Source organism: Scleropages formosus, chromosome 10 (genome assembly GCF_900964775.1).
Source record: "Scleropages formosus chromosome 10, fSclFor1.1, whole genome shotgun sequence".
Taxonomy (NCBI): domain Eukaryota; kingdom Metazoa; phylum Chordata; class Actinopteri; order Osteoglossiformes; family Osteoglossidae; genus Scleropages; species Scleropages formosus.
The window spans coordinates 31,547,910-31,561,956 of record NC_041815.1 but is presented as its reverse complement, the minus strand read 5'-3'; the positions used below and the strand labels follow the sequence as shown (position 1 = coordinate 31,561,956).

General features: G+C 58.1%; 2 protein-coding genes across 5 annotated transcripts in view; both read right to left on the bottom strand.

Annotated features, from left to right (window-relative positions):
• arhgef17 (Rho guanine nucleotide exchange factor (GEF) 17) overlaps window positions 1-4,709 on the bottom strand; it is a 34,727-nt gene extending 30,018 nt beyond the window's left edge. The window contains exon 1 of the mRNA XM_029255856.1: window positions 344-4,709. Coding sequence (XP_029111689.1) covers window positions 344-4,072 — 3,729 coding nt within the window. The 5' untranslated portion in view covers window positions 4,073-4,709. The remainder of the gene's footprint in view (window positions 1-343) is intronic.
• A 1,093-nt stretch (window positions 4,710-5,802) lies between these two features.
• Window positions 5,803-14,041, bottom strand: p2ry6 (pyrimidinergic receptor P2Y6). 4 transcript variants are annotated; one of them, XM_029255801.1, is made up of 4 exons: window positions 13,350-14,041; window positions 12,640-12,711; window positions 9,459-9,600; window positions 5,803-8,001 (listed from the first exon to the last, which is right to left on the bottom strand). In XM_029255801.1, the coding sequence occupies exon 4, from the start codon at window positions 7,999-8,001 to the stop codon at window positions 7,003-7,005; it is 999 nt and encodes a 332-aa protein (XP_029111634.1). In that variant the 5' UTR covers window positions 9,459-9,600; window positions 12,640-12,711; window positions 13,350-14,041; the 3' UTR covers window positions 5,803-7,002. The 4 variants fall into 4 exon arrangements, with proteins under 4 accessions (XP_029111634.1, XP_029111633.1, XP_029111636.1 ...); XM_029255800.1 differs by lacking the exon at window positions 12,640-12,711; XM_029255803.1 differs by lacking the exons at window positions 9,459-9,600; window positions 12,640-12,711.
• Window positions 14,042-14,047: the final 6 nt, after the last annotated feature.

The window sequence follows — 14,047 nt, the reverse complement described above, 5'->3', positions numbered from 1 at the left end:
AACGAGCGGAAAAGAGCGAACGCACACTGCTGCTCATGTGCACATTCTTAGAGCATCGCTCCTCATGCGGTTCCTCGCTTGTCGTTCGCATCCTTCGCCGCACTACATCTTTGTGTTTTTACTGGGAGACTTCCGGTAAATACCAGAGTAAATCCAGTCAGCTTCTAGAGTTTAAAAAAAGAAAACCCAAACACGCATTAAGGGCTCTTTCTCCTTTAACCCATCGGAGCCCAGAGGGCCACGCTGGAGAGAGGAGAAGAAACTTCCGAACACACAAACGCTCCCAGTCGCGTTTTCTCTCTCTCTCACACACACACACACACACACACACACAGAAGCTCACCACTTTGGCCTTCTGTGGCCCCGGAGCCGGGTCTTCGCTTGCTTTCCTGGGCAGCTTGGGCTCACCGGTCGTCGGGGTGGCAGGCGTAGATCCAGCGCCCCCTTCCAGGCCCGGACCGGTGTCTGCGGTGTTCAGTGCCAGGATGTATTGTTTGGTCACGTCTTCCAAGGAGGGAGCCGGGTCCCCCCGGTTCGGCCTGGGCCGGGAGGGCGTCGGGACGCTGACCTCCACATCTTGAATTGCAGACAGAGGCGCTTCGGGAGGCACGATGGGCACAAAGGTGACGGGCTCGCTGGCGTGCCGTACGTGCTTGGCTCTGGGTTTCAGCGGGTGTGGCGGCACCGGCCGCTCCGGGTCGCTCGCCGGCTGCGGCACCGCTGCCCGACCGTTGCGCTTCCTGTAGCTGCGGCGCGCCGTGTGAGGAGAAAGGACCTTGGCGAGCTCGGGGTCAAAGGGGAAAGAGGGCGACTTCCTGTCGTCGCACTCCGGGTTCGAGGGCGGCGTCCGCACCGACCGGACCCCGGGCTTCCCATCGGGCCCCGGCTGCTCCTCGTCCAGCTCGCCCGGCCCTCCCCTCTGCTCCGACAACACGGGCTCGCTACTGGACGGCGGGATGACCTGCTCCAGCTCGCTGATGGGCTCCCTGGGGCCCGCGAATCCGGAGCCGTCGGTGGCCGCGGGCTCGCCACGCCGGCTGGGGTCGCTGAAGGACTTCTTCTTGACAGCCTTGCCGGCGGCCTTGTCGTCGCTCAGCTTGCCCATGGCGCCGGGCTCGCGCACGATGCTCTGCAGGAGGCTGCTATAGTCCCGCGGGCCCTCGCTGCTCTCAGACAGGTCGCTGGCCGCACTGCCCGTGCACTCCGAGAACTCTCCTGCCGACGCCTCTGCCGCAGCTGCCTTGGCGTTGAGCGCGCCCAGCAGGTTGCTGTCCACGGAGAAGGTGTTGCAGTCTTCGGTGAGCGAGCGGCGCCGGTGAGGCATGGGGTCGCTGAGGGAGCGGTACGCCTCTCCGCTCGACTCACCATTGCTACCGTTGCTGGAATCGGAGCTGCCGTTTCCGGCCGAGGAGAACTTCCTCCTGCGCCGGATGGCGCCGGGGGTCGACGGCGCCTCCAGAAGTCCGGGACTCATGCTTTTGGCGCGAACGGTCTCGGCCCCGACCACCACGCTCTCGCACTCAGCCCGCGCACACTGCGACGCGACGGGAGGCGACGGCTCGTTTTCTGGCCTCAGCTCCGAGCGCTCTTCCTCAAAGAGACCCGACTGTTTCCACGCGCTCAGCGTCTGGCCCACGGCATCTCTGGCACTCTCCGGTTCGGTCACTATTCCTTCGTCCGTCAAACTGGACTCGTGTCCAGACAGTTCGTCCTGCGACTTGTCACAAAACACGTTTTCATCGGAACGCCCCTTCCGCAAAGCCCTCTCGCTTTCGTGGGACCCCCCCGAGCAGGGAGTCCTCAGGTGCTCCTGCGCCGCTCCTGCGCCGCTCTTCTCCCGCGGCCCCAGCTCCGCCCACTGCTGCTCGTCGTCTACTTTCTTTCCGAGACGTCGTCCCTCGTCGTCCTCGTCGTCGTCGCCCCGCGCACCCATCTCGCAGATGTCCTGGATCACCTGCTGCGCCTCCTGTATGTAGCGCTCCCGCAGGGGGGTGGGCATCTGCTCCTCGAAGGTGTCGCTCCGCTGGCAGTCATCGCTCTGCACCTCCCTGTCCGACAGCGCGGCCTCAATGTCGCCCGCGGTGTCCAGACGCTGCTCCGAACTGCTCCTCTTGGTGGCGCCGCCGGCCACGCGTCGCTGCTCCGGGGGCTGGTCGGAGTAAGTGAAGGAGTTGGCGCGCCGGAGCGTGGCTGTCAGGTCCTTGAGGGAGGGGCGCTGTTGCCAGGAACTGTGGCCACGGGATCCCATCCTGTACAGGGAGGAAGCGCCGGACATGCCCGAGCAACTAGAGGCGGAAGCGCCCCCGTCCTCGCCGCGGTCGGCCCCCGGCCTGCCTTTCTTTCCAACCTTAAGCTCGGACAGGTCTGTCTTCAGGAAGCTGATCAGGCTGAGGGTCTCTGAGGTGATGTCGGGGTTCGACACGGACATCCCGTGTTTGTCCTTATCAGTGCCGAGGGACCAGTGCGATGCCCCTCTGTGAGGGGGGGCCCCCCCGGCGGTGGCCGCGCACGACGTCGGCCTGGCTCGCACCCGAACCTGCGCACGGGGGAAGTTGTCCCCGTGGCCGAAGCTGGGAGTGCGGTACATGGTGAAGTTGCCATGGAACGTCTTGCTCTTTATGCAGGAGGAGGTGGCGGCTGCGGTTGTGGTGGCGCGCCCCCCACGGGGGAGCTGCTCGTCCTCTTTCAGCGTCTCTGTGCTCGAGTACCGGCTGCTGCTCCTCGAGTCGCACGGGCTGGAGACGAACGAGGGGATGTTGACCTTCGACACCCGGGACACCACCGTCATCGGAGGAGCGGCGGCGGCACCGCCGCCTTCGGTCACCCCTCCGTAGGGCCCGCGGGGGCCGTCCCGCCCGGCCTCGCCGGGCCTGGCGGCGCATCTGTCGTACCTGCTGCCGGAGGATCGGAGGCACTCCATCACGGGCACGCCGTCGCTGTCATCGGACAGGGCATGGTGTCGGGCTCCGGCCGCTGCGACGCCGCTCTTCCTCCTCCTCCTGAGGGAGCGGCGGCGGCTCCCGCCGTCCCTGGCAGTGGCTAGTGGCTCGGGGCCGTCCTCCTCGCTGCCCGACGAGCGCCCTGGGGACTCGGCCCACGAGCCATTGGCCTCGCGCTGGAAGGAGACGGGCGCCCTGCGAACCCCGGCACGCTCCTCCGCGTCCTCGTCTCCGGCTGCCGCTCGGCGGAAGCTACGTGAGGAATGTAAACTATCCCAAGCCTGCTGCTGGCGGCGACCGCAGGAGAGAGGGGGCCCTCCGCCAGGCGGCTCCACGCCGTTGCCCCGCGGTAGGAGGGTCCCTTTCGGGTCCCCGCGTAACTTTTCAGCGTGCGGGTCAGGGGTTCGAGAGGCTTCGTCCCCCTGTCTCTCGGTGCCAAAGTCGGAGTCCGGGTCGCGCGGGGCCTTCGGGAGAGCGGCGGCGTCGCCGAACAGCTGCCGGATCCTGGGGACGCTGGGCCAGTTGCCGAGGGCGCCAGAAGCGGAGGCGGAGGCGGCGTCCCCGGGAGCCGCCGGCGCAGAGCGACGCGGCGGCGGCGCGCCCACGCCCGCGCCCGCGCACTCCTCCCGGTCCCTCCTCGCTGCGGCGCGCGGCTCCGTCAGCCGCCGCGGACGCGCCTCGGGCTCCGACCCGCTCGTTCCCTCAGCGGCATCCGCGGACGTGTCCGGAGCGCGTGCGGCGTCTGCCTCGCGGCGCGCCCTGAGCGCGCGCAGCCCCTCGCACCTGGCAGCGGAGACCCCGGAGACCCCGGAGGAGCAGGAGCGTCCCGCCGTGCGGCTGAACTTCTGCGAGAGCTGTCGCACGGAGGGCGAGTGTGACGAGTGTGACGAGTGTGTGAGAGAACTCCTCTCCGGCTCCCCGCTCCCCACCGCCGTCGTCGCCGCCGCCGCCGCAGAAATCTTGGAAACTTTCCTGTCCGAGCTGCGCGCGCTCTCCGCGGTCGGGGGGGGAAGGGCTACGGGCTCCACGTCCTCGCGCCCAGGCGCGCTCCTATTGGCGCTCCAGCTCGCGAGCTGCTTGAAAGAGACGCTCCTGGACACGAGCGCCTCGTCTCGCGCCTGCCTTCCCGCCATAGCGCGCTACTCCATCGGGAAAGGAGCGCGGAAGAAGCGCGTCCGAGTTGCGCGGTTCCCGTCGGCGAAGCTCTACAGGCAGGAGGAGCCCCATGTCCGGCGCATCATCTCTCGTCCGCGCGAGCGTCCGCTCTCGCGCTCATCGCTTCTGCGCGACTTTGTGCCTCGGCGCGCGCACGGGGGGCTTCCAGCGGTGGGCGGCGCACGGACGGTCCTCCTCCCGGGAGCGCGCGCTTCGGGGGTCTCAGAGGGGCTCACTTACTTTTTTTTTTAAGTTTTCAAGCCTTGACATCGATTCGAGTGTGTGCGCGTGCGTGCGCCCATGCGCGCGCAGTTGGGACAGCGCGCTGCTCGTGCGCTCCGCTCCTTCTTTAGGGGAAATGGGCCACTTTTGTGTCTCTCTCTGTTTTTTTTTTTTTTTTTCTTCCCTCCAACTCAGAGATGTTAAACAGCCCTTTGTTCCCCCCACCAACCCCCCACCCCGAGCGGAGCCGCGGCGGGTCGATCGCGCCCCCTGGCGGCCCGCACAGCGCACAGCGTTTACTTTTATTTGTCAGCGCCCCGTGTCCGAAGCGCTTTACACTCATCTCTACCCCTTCGTACAGCCCACTCATTTTTACCCTCAGTTCAGGGGTGGGGGCGCGGTGGGTCCGGGGTTCGAGTCCCGCTTGGGGTGCCTTGCGACGAACTGGCGTCGCATCCTGGGTGTGTCCCCTCCCTCTCCCGCCTTACGCCCTATGGTGTCGGGTAAGGCTCCGGCTCCCCGCGACCCCCTATGGGACAAGTGGTTTCAGACAACGTGTGTGTGTGAGTTCAGGGGTTTGACAGCGGGAGTGGGATTTGAACCCAGTACCTTCAGAAGGCCCCGTGTTGATGACACGCACTCAGTGCATCTTTTATTCCCACCCGCTGCTCCAGGCACCTTGTGGAGTTTGCGTGCTATGGCCAAACTTACAAAAGACCCAAGGTTTTGCTTCCGTAGAGCAGACGCACGAAAAGCATGGCAGCGAAGAGGAGGAGGAGGAGGAAGAAGAAGAAGAAAAGCTTCGCGGTGATGGGACCTCTCCGCAAGGGCAACACTGAAGCCCCGAAACATTGTGCTCGTGTACGCAGTAGGGTGTAACTGGAGTAATTTAGGGTAAGTATGTCGATCACGGTTACCACTGCAGGATGTGAACCCACAACCCCAGACGGGAAGGAAGGTAACAGTCCTAACCTCTGCCTCAACGGCACAGGGCAGCCTGGTGTTTTCCGCAAACGTTTCTGTTCTCCGGCGCTCCGATTCAGCCGAGCTCCTGTACGTCGTCCCCTAATTCCCATATTGCTCTTATATTCGGGGACAATGAAAGGAACAATAACAACAGTATAATGTATCATAAAGGTCTCGAGTGGCAAACAGGCCTCAGTAAAGTTGTGGACAAGCAAACATCCAACACACAGACAAATGTAGGATCAGAAAAGTAATGATGGCAAAGTAAATAATTACCATTTAAAGACACACCACTACAAAATTAATATGAAATGTTATATTTGCTGTGACTGGAACCAGTTCATACACTTATCGTATGCCGACACGGGTCAAAGCATGAACAAAAGTACCAAATAAACATCCACAATATATACAGAATAATATGCACTTTATTTCACACACATTTACATGGATTCATTTAGCTGATGCTTTTCTCCAAAGCAACTTACAATGTTAGTCCACCTACAAGTATATACCAATTTATACAGCTGGGTCATTTTTATCGTAGTAATTTAGGGTATGTACTTTGCTCAAGGCTACCAGAGTCAGAGGTGGGAGGCAAACCTGCGTTCTTTGGGCCCAAAGGCAGCAGCTCTAACCACTACACTAGTAGCTTTTGGCCAGTTTTAGCAAGACACACCCTTCAGAATACACACGCACGCACACACACTCTCTCTCTTTCCCTGATACGCAGTTATTTTTTTATTTTACGAAGGCAAAAATATTATCCGTGACCTTTTGCATGTGATTCATTACACACCTTGAAACTGCAGAAATAGAGCAGCGCTATTTCTTCAGGTCATCATTTCCAGTGATCAGTGCACAGGGCTTTGGCGGTGAGGAAGCAGAACTCACACTTGCCCACCCTCAGCCACGTGGTGGCGTCCTAATCCTAACCGCAGTGTGGGGCTTGCAGGTGACAGAGGTGGACTACGTTTCCCAGCATGCCTCTCTCCTTATCGCCTTTACATCTGTCCATTGTGCACGTGGTTCCCTCCCGTGTAAAGGGGAGGGAAACACACGTAGACGGAGGCCTCGTTGGGCTCAGTGATGCGTCCCCATGTTCACAGACACTCTGTGTTCTCTCTGTCCAGAGGATGACTGAACTTTCACTATGTCCCTCAAATCATTTATCTGGCTCTGCTATCTTACACCGATTTACCCCTTTGTACAGCAGGGTAATTTTTACTGTATCAGGACAGGCTAAATACCTCGATCGAGGGTACGGCAGCAGGGGCGCAGTCCAACGCGGTCCTTTCCTTTGATCGGAAGGACTCGGCAGTAAGGACCGCGGCACCTGCTGCCCCTCATCGCGCAATGAAGCGTCACGGCTTCTCCTTCGCATCTGTCTGACCGCTTGGACCGAACCTGACCCCAGGGTGAACCGGGACGAAGCACGGTCCTCTCCACCAGGACGCTCCTCCGTAGAGCGGTGCACACTGTAACACGGCACGCGCACCAGTACACTCACGTACCGTGCTCTAATGAATATTGCGATTATTCGCAAACGCGTTTCAACGGACAAGTTCTCAGCGCTCCTTCCGCGGCTCTCCTGCACACTGGAACGGGACCAATTGCAGCGTCCTGGGTGGGGGCGTTCCCTGTGCCGAAGGGTCGGACCCCCGGGGCCGGGAACCTGCCGTTTGATCCCGGCCCTCGCGGTCGCGCAGGCGGAGCGGCGTCAGCGGTGAGCGCTCCTGTCGCGGCTGGTGGTGATGCGCTGCAGCAGCGTCATGGTGCTCCGGCGGAAGCGCGGCTGGGTGAAATAGAAGAGGATGGGGTCGAGGACGCTGTTCATGCTGGCGAAGGGCCGCGTGCTCTTGTAGACGACGGCGTAGAGGTTGCGCACAGGGCACGGCACCCCCCTCAGCGTGCGCACCAACAGGTACGCCGTCTTGCTCAGATGGAAGGGCAGGAAGCTGACGGCGAAGACGGCCACCACGATGGCGATCATGCGCACCGCCTTGTCCTTCCGGCGCTGAGCGCCGGCGGGCCCCGGGGCCGCCCCAGCCCGGCACAGGATGCGCGCCATGCTGCAGTAGCACGCCACGAGGGCCAGGAAGGGCAGCGCGAAGCCCAGGCACGTGAGCGCCATGCCGTACGGGAAGTAGTGGGCCGAGCGCTGCGGCTCGCTCAGCTCGTAGCACACGCTGCGGTTGCGCTGCACGCCGGTCGCCGCGAACTCGAAGGTGGGGGCGCACAGCAGCAGCACCACGGCCCACACGGCGCCGCACACCGTCCAGGCGGAGCGGCGCCCGCCCGCCTTGTGCCAGGTGGCCAGCGGGTAGCAGATGCCCAGGTAGCGCTGGAAACTGATGCACGTGAGGAAGAGGATGCTGCCGTGCAGGTTGCTGTAGAACTGGAAGCGCACCAGCTTGCAGGCGAGCTCGCCGAAGGGCCAGTAGTCGCCGCGGCCGTAGTTGTAGATGAGCAGGGGCAGCGAGCTCACGTAGAGCAGGTCGGCGAGCGCCAGGTTCAGCATGTAGATGGCGCTGCGCGTGAGCGGGCGGCGCGATCTCCACATGCGCAGGATCACGGCGGCGTTGAGCGGAAGGCCGAGCGCAAACACCAGGCTGTAGACGGCCGGCAGCAGGTACCGCTTGAAGTCCTCCTGGTAGGTGCAGGACGGGAGCGGCCCGGTGCTGGCGTTGTTTCCTGGGCCGTCGGCAGGGGGCGCCATCTGCGGCACAAACAAACGCCGCAGGTAAGAGGAGACCGGAGGGAAACCCCGCTCTCCGCAGTGCCGGCCGTCGTCCGTAAAGGGCAGGGCGAGGGTACGAGGGTTGCCCGAAAGGCCTCGAGACGCAGCGAGCGTGTGGCAGCTGCACGGTTGTCAGCGTGTGAGCGTGTGTTCAGTGGTGGCACGTGATAGGTGCTAAAGAGCTGAATGCGCGGGTACACACACATCCAGTATAGTGTCCTTTTTGATGGGTTTTGTAGCAACACGCAAAGTTTTACCACTGAAACGAATAGTAATTGTGTCCGAGTTACGAAAAGGGTTTTCTGGAACACATTACCTTGGGTGGGAACTGCACTGTACTTTAAAAAGGAGCCTCCGGAGGCACACCAACGCGTCTCTTAACATCTCTAAACTGCTTGGCGAGCCCTTGTACTTTACTTTGATTTGTAACATTTATAGCACGTCACGCTGAAGCTGCTTGGAAACACTCCACAGCCCTGTCAATTAATAAACATAACCCTGCGCAGCCTTATTGATTACCACATTAATTACGGTACCAGAGTATCCAGGTTACAGCTAGGACAGAATTCTGTCACAAGACCTAGGAAATACGACTACGTAACAAACACACACACACACACACACACAAATTGCTCCACTGGCATCGAGTTAAGATTAGAATACATTTATTCATTTATCTGACCCTTCTTTCCAAAGTGACTTACACTGTTAAGGTACTTACTGTTATTTACCCATTTATACAACTGGGCAATTTAGGATTAGAATAAGTACTTTACTCAAGGGCACTACAGCCAGAGGTGGGAATCGAACCTGCAACCTTGGGCTATAAAGAAAGTAGCGTTAACCACTACACTGCCAGCAGTCCCTAGAGCAGAATAGATTATAAAATCTTACTCTTGACCTAAAATGCAGTAAATGGCATTGCTCCGGTTTACCTTAGTAATATTGTTGATTTTTATGTTCCAGAACATTGTCCTTGTTCACTGGATGCGGGGTACCTTAAAGTACCTGTGACCAATAAGACCCCACTAGGAGTGTGTGCCTTTAGCCATAAAGCGCCTAAACTTTGGAACAGTTTGCCCGTTATTGTCAGGAATGCCCCGTCTGTCTCAGTCTTTAAATCCAGGCTTAAGACTTGTGTGTTCACCGATGAATCCATGAGTAGTGATTGCTGCTTGCTGTTTGCTGTAGTGTCATTAGGGGGGTGCGGTGGCGCAGTGGGTTGGACCGGGTCCTGCTCTCTAGTGGGTCTGGGGTTCGGGTCCCGCTTGGGGTGCCTTGCGATGGACTGGCGTCCCATCCTGGGTGTGTCCCCTCCCCCTCCGGCCTTACGCCGTGTTGCCGGGTAGGCTCCGGTTCCCCGCAACCCCGTATGGGACAAGCGGTTCAGAAAATGTGTGTGCGTGGTGTCGTTTTTCGGTACGAAACTCTCTAACCTTGTTATGTCTTCAGTTGCGAACCCTTTCTTTCTTGTTGAACACTCTTTCCCCACGATGAAACCTGAGGAGGTCGCCAGTAATACCAGCACTACATGTCGATGGAAGCTGCTGACTGCATGCCGTGGTGGAGGAGACCTGCCTATTTGAAATGGACATAAGTCTATTAGCATCTAGCAACCATAGATATGTTATTATTTTGCTATTTAAGTTTACTTACATTAATTAATTTAGCTGATGCTTTTTTTCCAAAGCAATTTACACTGTTAATATATTCAAACAGCTGGGTGATTTTACTGGAGCAGTTTTAGGGTAAGTACCTTGCTCAAGGCTACTACAGCTGGAGGTGGGAATCGAACCTACAGTGGGCCTTGGGGTCCAAAGGCAGTAGCTCATACCACTACACTACCTGCTGTTCCTTTTCAAAGATATATTTAAAATATTTACACTCAGCAGAAAAAAAGGATTCAATTTTCACTGAACTCAATGTCATAAACACTACGCTTCCAGATGTCTCTGACTTAATGGTCTTTTCCTCTCTGGAATGCTGGGGGGGGGGCAGCCACTGGCAGTTAGGAGCTTTTGTTCCTTTCCTCTGTGGCCAGTTGGGTTCCATACAGGTTCAATAAAGACAGTTACTGTAGTAATTTAATGTGTTGCTATTATGTGTCGTGATGCTCCGTGTCGCTGTGTGACAGGAGCTCCATGGAAATACATGGGACTGAATGTAAATTAATGAATAAACGTAACCCTACGCAGCCCTATAAGCCATAAGTAAAACTCACTCCGGGCTGTTCGTGTGCTTCAGGAGCGCCCCCCACACACACACACACACACACACACACACACACACAGCAGCCGGAACTCAATTGCTTCCTCTGGACGCTGGAGGAGTGCGGAGCGGGAAGTGATTCGGCAGAGTGCCAGCATCCCTTGAGGAGCCCGGCCGGGGGGGATAACCAGCCTCTGGGCTCCACAAGGGGGCGCCCAGCACTCACTCACGCTGTAGAAGTGGTTCATGCTATTGACAGTGTGTGTGACCGCAAGTCTGTCCACTAGCTGTCCTTCTCTCTCTGTACCTCCACATGCTGTGTGTCCACATGGCACCACCTACCATCAGCTGTGCCATCTGCTGGCCCTGCTGCCCAGTTTACCTCCCACCTTCGTGTGTGTGTGTGTGTGTGTGTAGACAAGTCAGGGCAGCAGAGGGACATGAGATAATGCACACAGAGATTGTGAAACAGAGGGGGTGAAAAAGTACAGATCCGTGCACACACACAAACACACACAGCTTACGGAACCGACTGTAAGCGAGAACAATGACTCACCTAACAGTGGTGTGAAGAGGGACAAAAGGACTGCACTGCTTCCGTTCCGGAAGGGAATCAGTTCATTCCCTCTTGAGGATGCGAACTGAATCCAATCGAGCAATGTAAAACCAGGATAAGGTAACCGATGGGAACGTGAAACAGTGCTGCGCTAACAAAGGAAACATTTATGACAGCCGGTTATCCTTTGTTTGTGTGTGTGTGTGTGTGTGTGCGTGCATGCGTGCATGCGCGTCATTCCCACACTCCCTTCATTGGGAAACCTTCATGACTCACACTAAGGAAGCTGCCCTGTTGCCCCCGGCAACAGATAGTGCTGCATATCTAGCTGGACTGCACTGGGATTTGAACCAACCACCTTTTGATCCACAACTGTAACAGCTCTAGCACCTGCACACTGTATGAACATCAGCACCCAAAAGGAGGTCAAAACCCAAACGGGGGGCAGCATCAACGCCCTGGTGGTGCATCGTCAACTGTCGCCATGGAGACGGTCCGGTAAAGGACAGACAGCGATGAGTGACTTCGAGTTGGAGTCCCGCTCAATCGCAAATGCAAGATGCAAACTAGGCTGATCGCGGTACAGCGACCGTCACCAGAACCGCTCCTTCGAAAATACCAGTTTGGTCAGGAAGCACTTTGCTCTGCTGCGCCGGCTGAGTGACGGGCCTCATGCCGTCCAGGGTTCAAACTCCTCCTTGGCACGCGACAGCAAACAGGCGAGCCGCTTTAGTTCGCAGCCTCTCGGTCGCATGGGTTCCAGCGTTACCGTGGTTTCTGCGCAGTGGACTCACGCTGACCGAGCGATGGCACGGCAGTAACTAGAGCAGGTATTTCGAACGTCACGCTCTCATCCGTGGGATTCCACAGCTCAGCTCACATTCCTGCTTCCCAGCTTTCGCTTCGCTGCTGTTCGCTGTTGTGTCGAGAATCCATCCCATACACACGTGCACCAGCCCTCCTCTGGTTACCGATCAGCGGCCGACCCTCGGGAGCACCAGTCGTGAGCTATAAACACGAGGAAGCGCAGTGAACGAAGGTGCTCCCACACGGCTCTCGAAGAGTAAACCCAGCTTATGTTCCCTCTGCTACAGACACTGGAAAACAGACGAGTGACAAACATGCTATGAAAACAAAGAAATAACCTGGGTTACGGTTGCGTTACGGTTAGAGGGCAGCTGGTAGCATAACGGTTAGAGCTGCTACTGTTGGACTCAAAGGCTACAGGTTTGCTCCCCACCTCCAGCTGCAGGGAAACAAGCCGTGGAGATGAAGGCCGTTCTGCTACTCTTACAAGTGCAACTACACCGGAAGCCCGTGATGTTTGCGCCGCACGGACTTGACCGTGTTCGTACCGCAGCCGGTGACCGATGACAAAGGGAGGCGGCCGAGCGAGCGGTAACGCAGCCCAGCGCCGGGCCGCATTCTCAGACGCCTGACGCTGCAGAGAGCCGGAACCGGGCTCCGCGTCACCCCCGCCCACCCCGGTGAATCACGGGTGACCTTCACAAACAAGTGCTGGGGGTCGGGGGTCACAGGGGTCCCAAGGAACCCTCTCTCCTTCCTTCCGAAGTCCTCCGGCGCTGCGCCACGCTGTGGACGAACTGCGCTGCCAGCGGCGCCGGAGGCTCCCTGCACGTAACGGGGCGCCCGGCAACGTGGACACGGCAGCGCCGGCCCTTAGCGCACCTCACTGAAGCGCGCGGCACCGCGGATCACGCGAAACGCTCGCTCCCAGCAGGCGCCGCGACGGCCCCTCAGATGCTCCGAGATGATCCGCACCGAGCAGGAAACCACTGGATGAGTTCTGGGCCTCTGCTCCGTCTGGACCTCTTCTTCTGCTCCGAACCCACCTGTCCAACCGTGGTCCAACCGTGGTCCAACCGTGGTCCAGAAGGGAAGGAAGGGCTCAGGCTGCTCCACACCTTCACACACAGTCCACCAACAGGTCAATGTCTCTCTCTCTCTTGTTTTTCATTGACTTTTGAATGTACGTTATGGGTGAACTTTGCGCATGGGGTTGTTGGAGAGGAAATTATGAAAACGCTCCAGTCACCACAGGGCGATTCTATAAAATCACTTCCCCCCCTAGGGAATATCTTCTTGGTAGATATTTATGAATGTAATATCATGCCAGAAGTCATTTAATTTCACCTTAAAAGATGACTAACAGTTGGAAGGACAGGGAGAGCTTATGATTTGACATCTCATATAAAAATGGCTTTTTTTCTACTGTTGCTACCATAAATGCACAGCTTGAAGAACCAAAGCTTTAATAAGCTATCTATGTGTAAAACTGGTATATAAAAATGTTGTTCTAAACATAGCCCCCCCTTAATGTATGTTGTCGGAGAGAAACTTCATGTCATTTTACTTCATGTGAAGATGATCTCTCAAGTTTTTGTCACCAAGCGAAGGAAATCATGTACTAGTAGTTGTTTTTAACCTGTTTAGATTTCAGTTGTGTGTGTAACATGATTAAATAACTTTATTCTAATAAAGCAGAAGTTAAAAACCGTCTCTCTCTCTCCCTCTCACACAGACTCATATGTCCTTCTCTTACCTCCCAGGGGGTTTAAAAATAGCCACGCGCCGCTGCCCGATTCCTCTCCCGCTTGGAAACACGGCACGCGGGGCGCGCGCGCACACCGCGTGGACCCCTGGCAGGTGCGCGCGCTCTCGGCTCTGTCTGTGTCGGAACCGCCGGAGCGCTTCTCGTTTAAAGCGCTCTCGAGAGGAGAAACGCTGAGATGAAGGAATAATAAAGAGTGAAGGAGCCGCGGCGGCTTTTCCAAGAAACGCGGCTCCCGGCGGTGGCCACGGCGTGGAAGGAAGGAAGGAGCGCGCGCGTGAGATCCCGTAGCGTAGCCGGAAGGCGAGCGAGCGGCGCTGTCGCCGCGTGTGCGCGAGCCCGCGGGTTCAGCCTCTTTCTTTCTGTGCCCGCCTCGCGCCATAGGGGTGGACACTCCTCCCACGCGACCCGCTTACTTTCGCTGCTGCGTGGGGTTCGGCCAACGTTCGTGTGTGTGTGTGTGTGTGTGTGTGCGCGCGAGCGCGCCGGTAATGACCGCACTCGGGCGCGCTCAGTCGGAAGGGCGTCGAGCACAGGGAGAAAAACGGGGCGCTGGGGGTCGGGGTCACTGCGGGGTCACTGCGGGGTCCTGTGACACATCCTGTGACAGCAGGTTGTTGTCATGAAACCTTGTCATATTCGCACACAAATGAAAGAGGAGGCACAAGAGCACGAGAGACGGCAGCGGT

What these genes read in the sequence shown, in the direction of transcription:
- p2ry6 (XM_029255801.1), bottom strand. Translation starts at nt 8,001, where the DNA reads ATGGCGCCCCCTGCCGACGGCCCAGGAAACAACGCCAGCACCGGGCCG.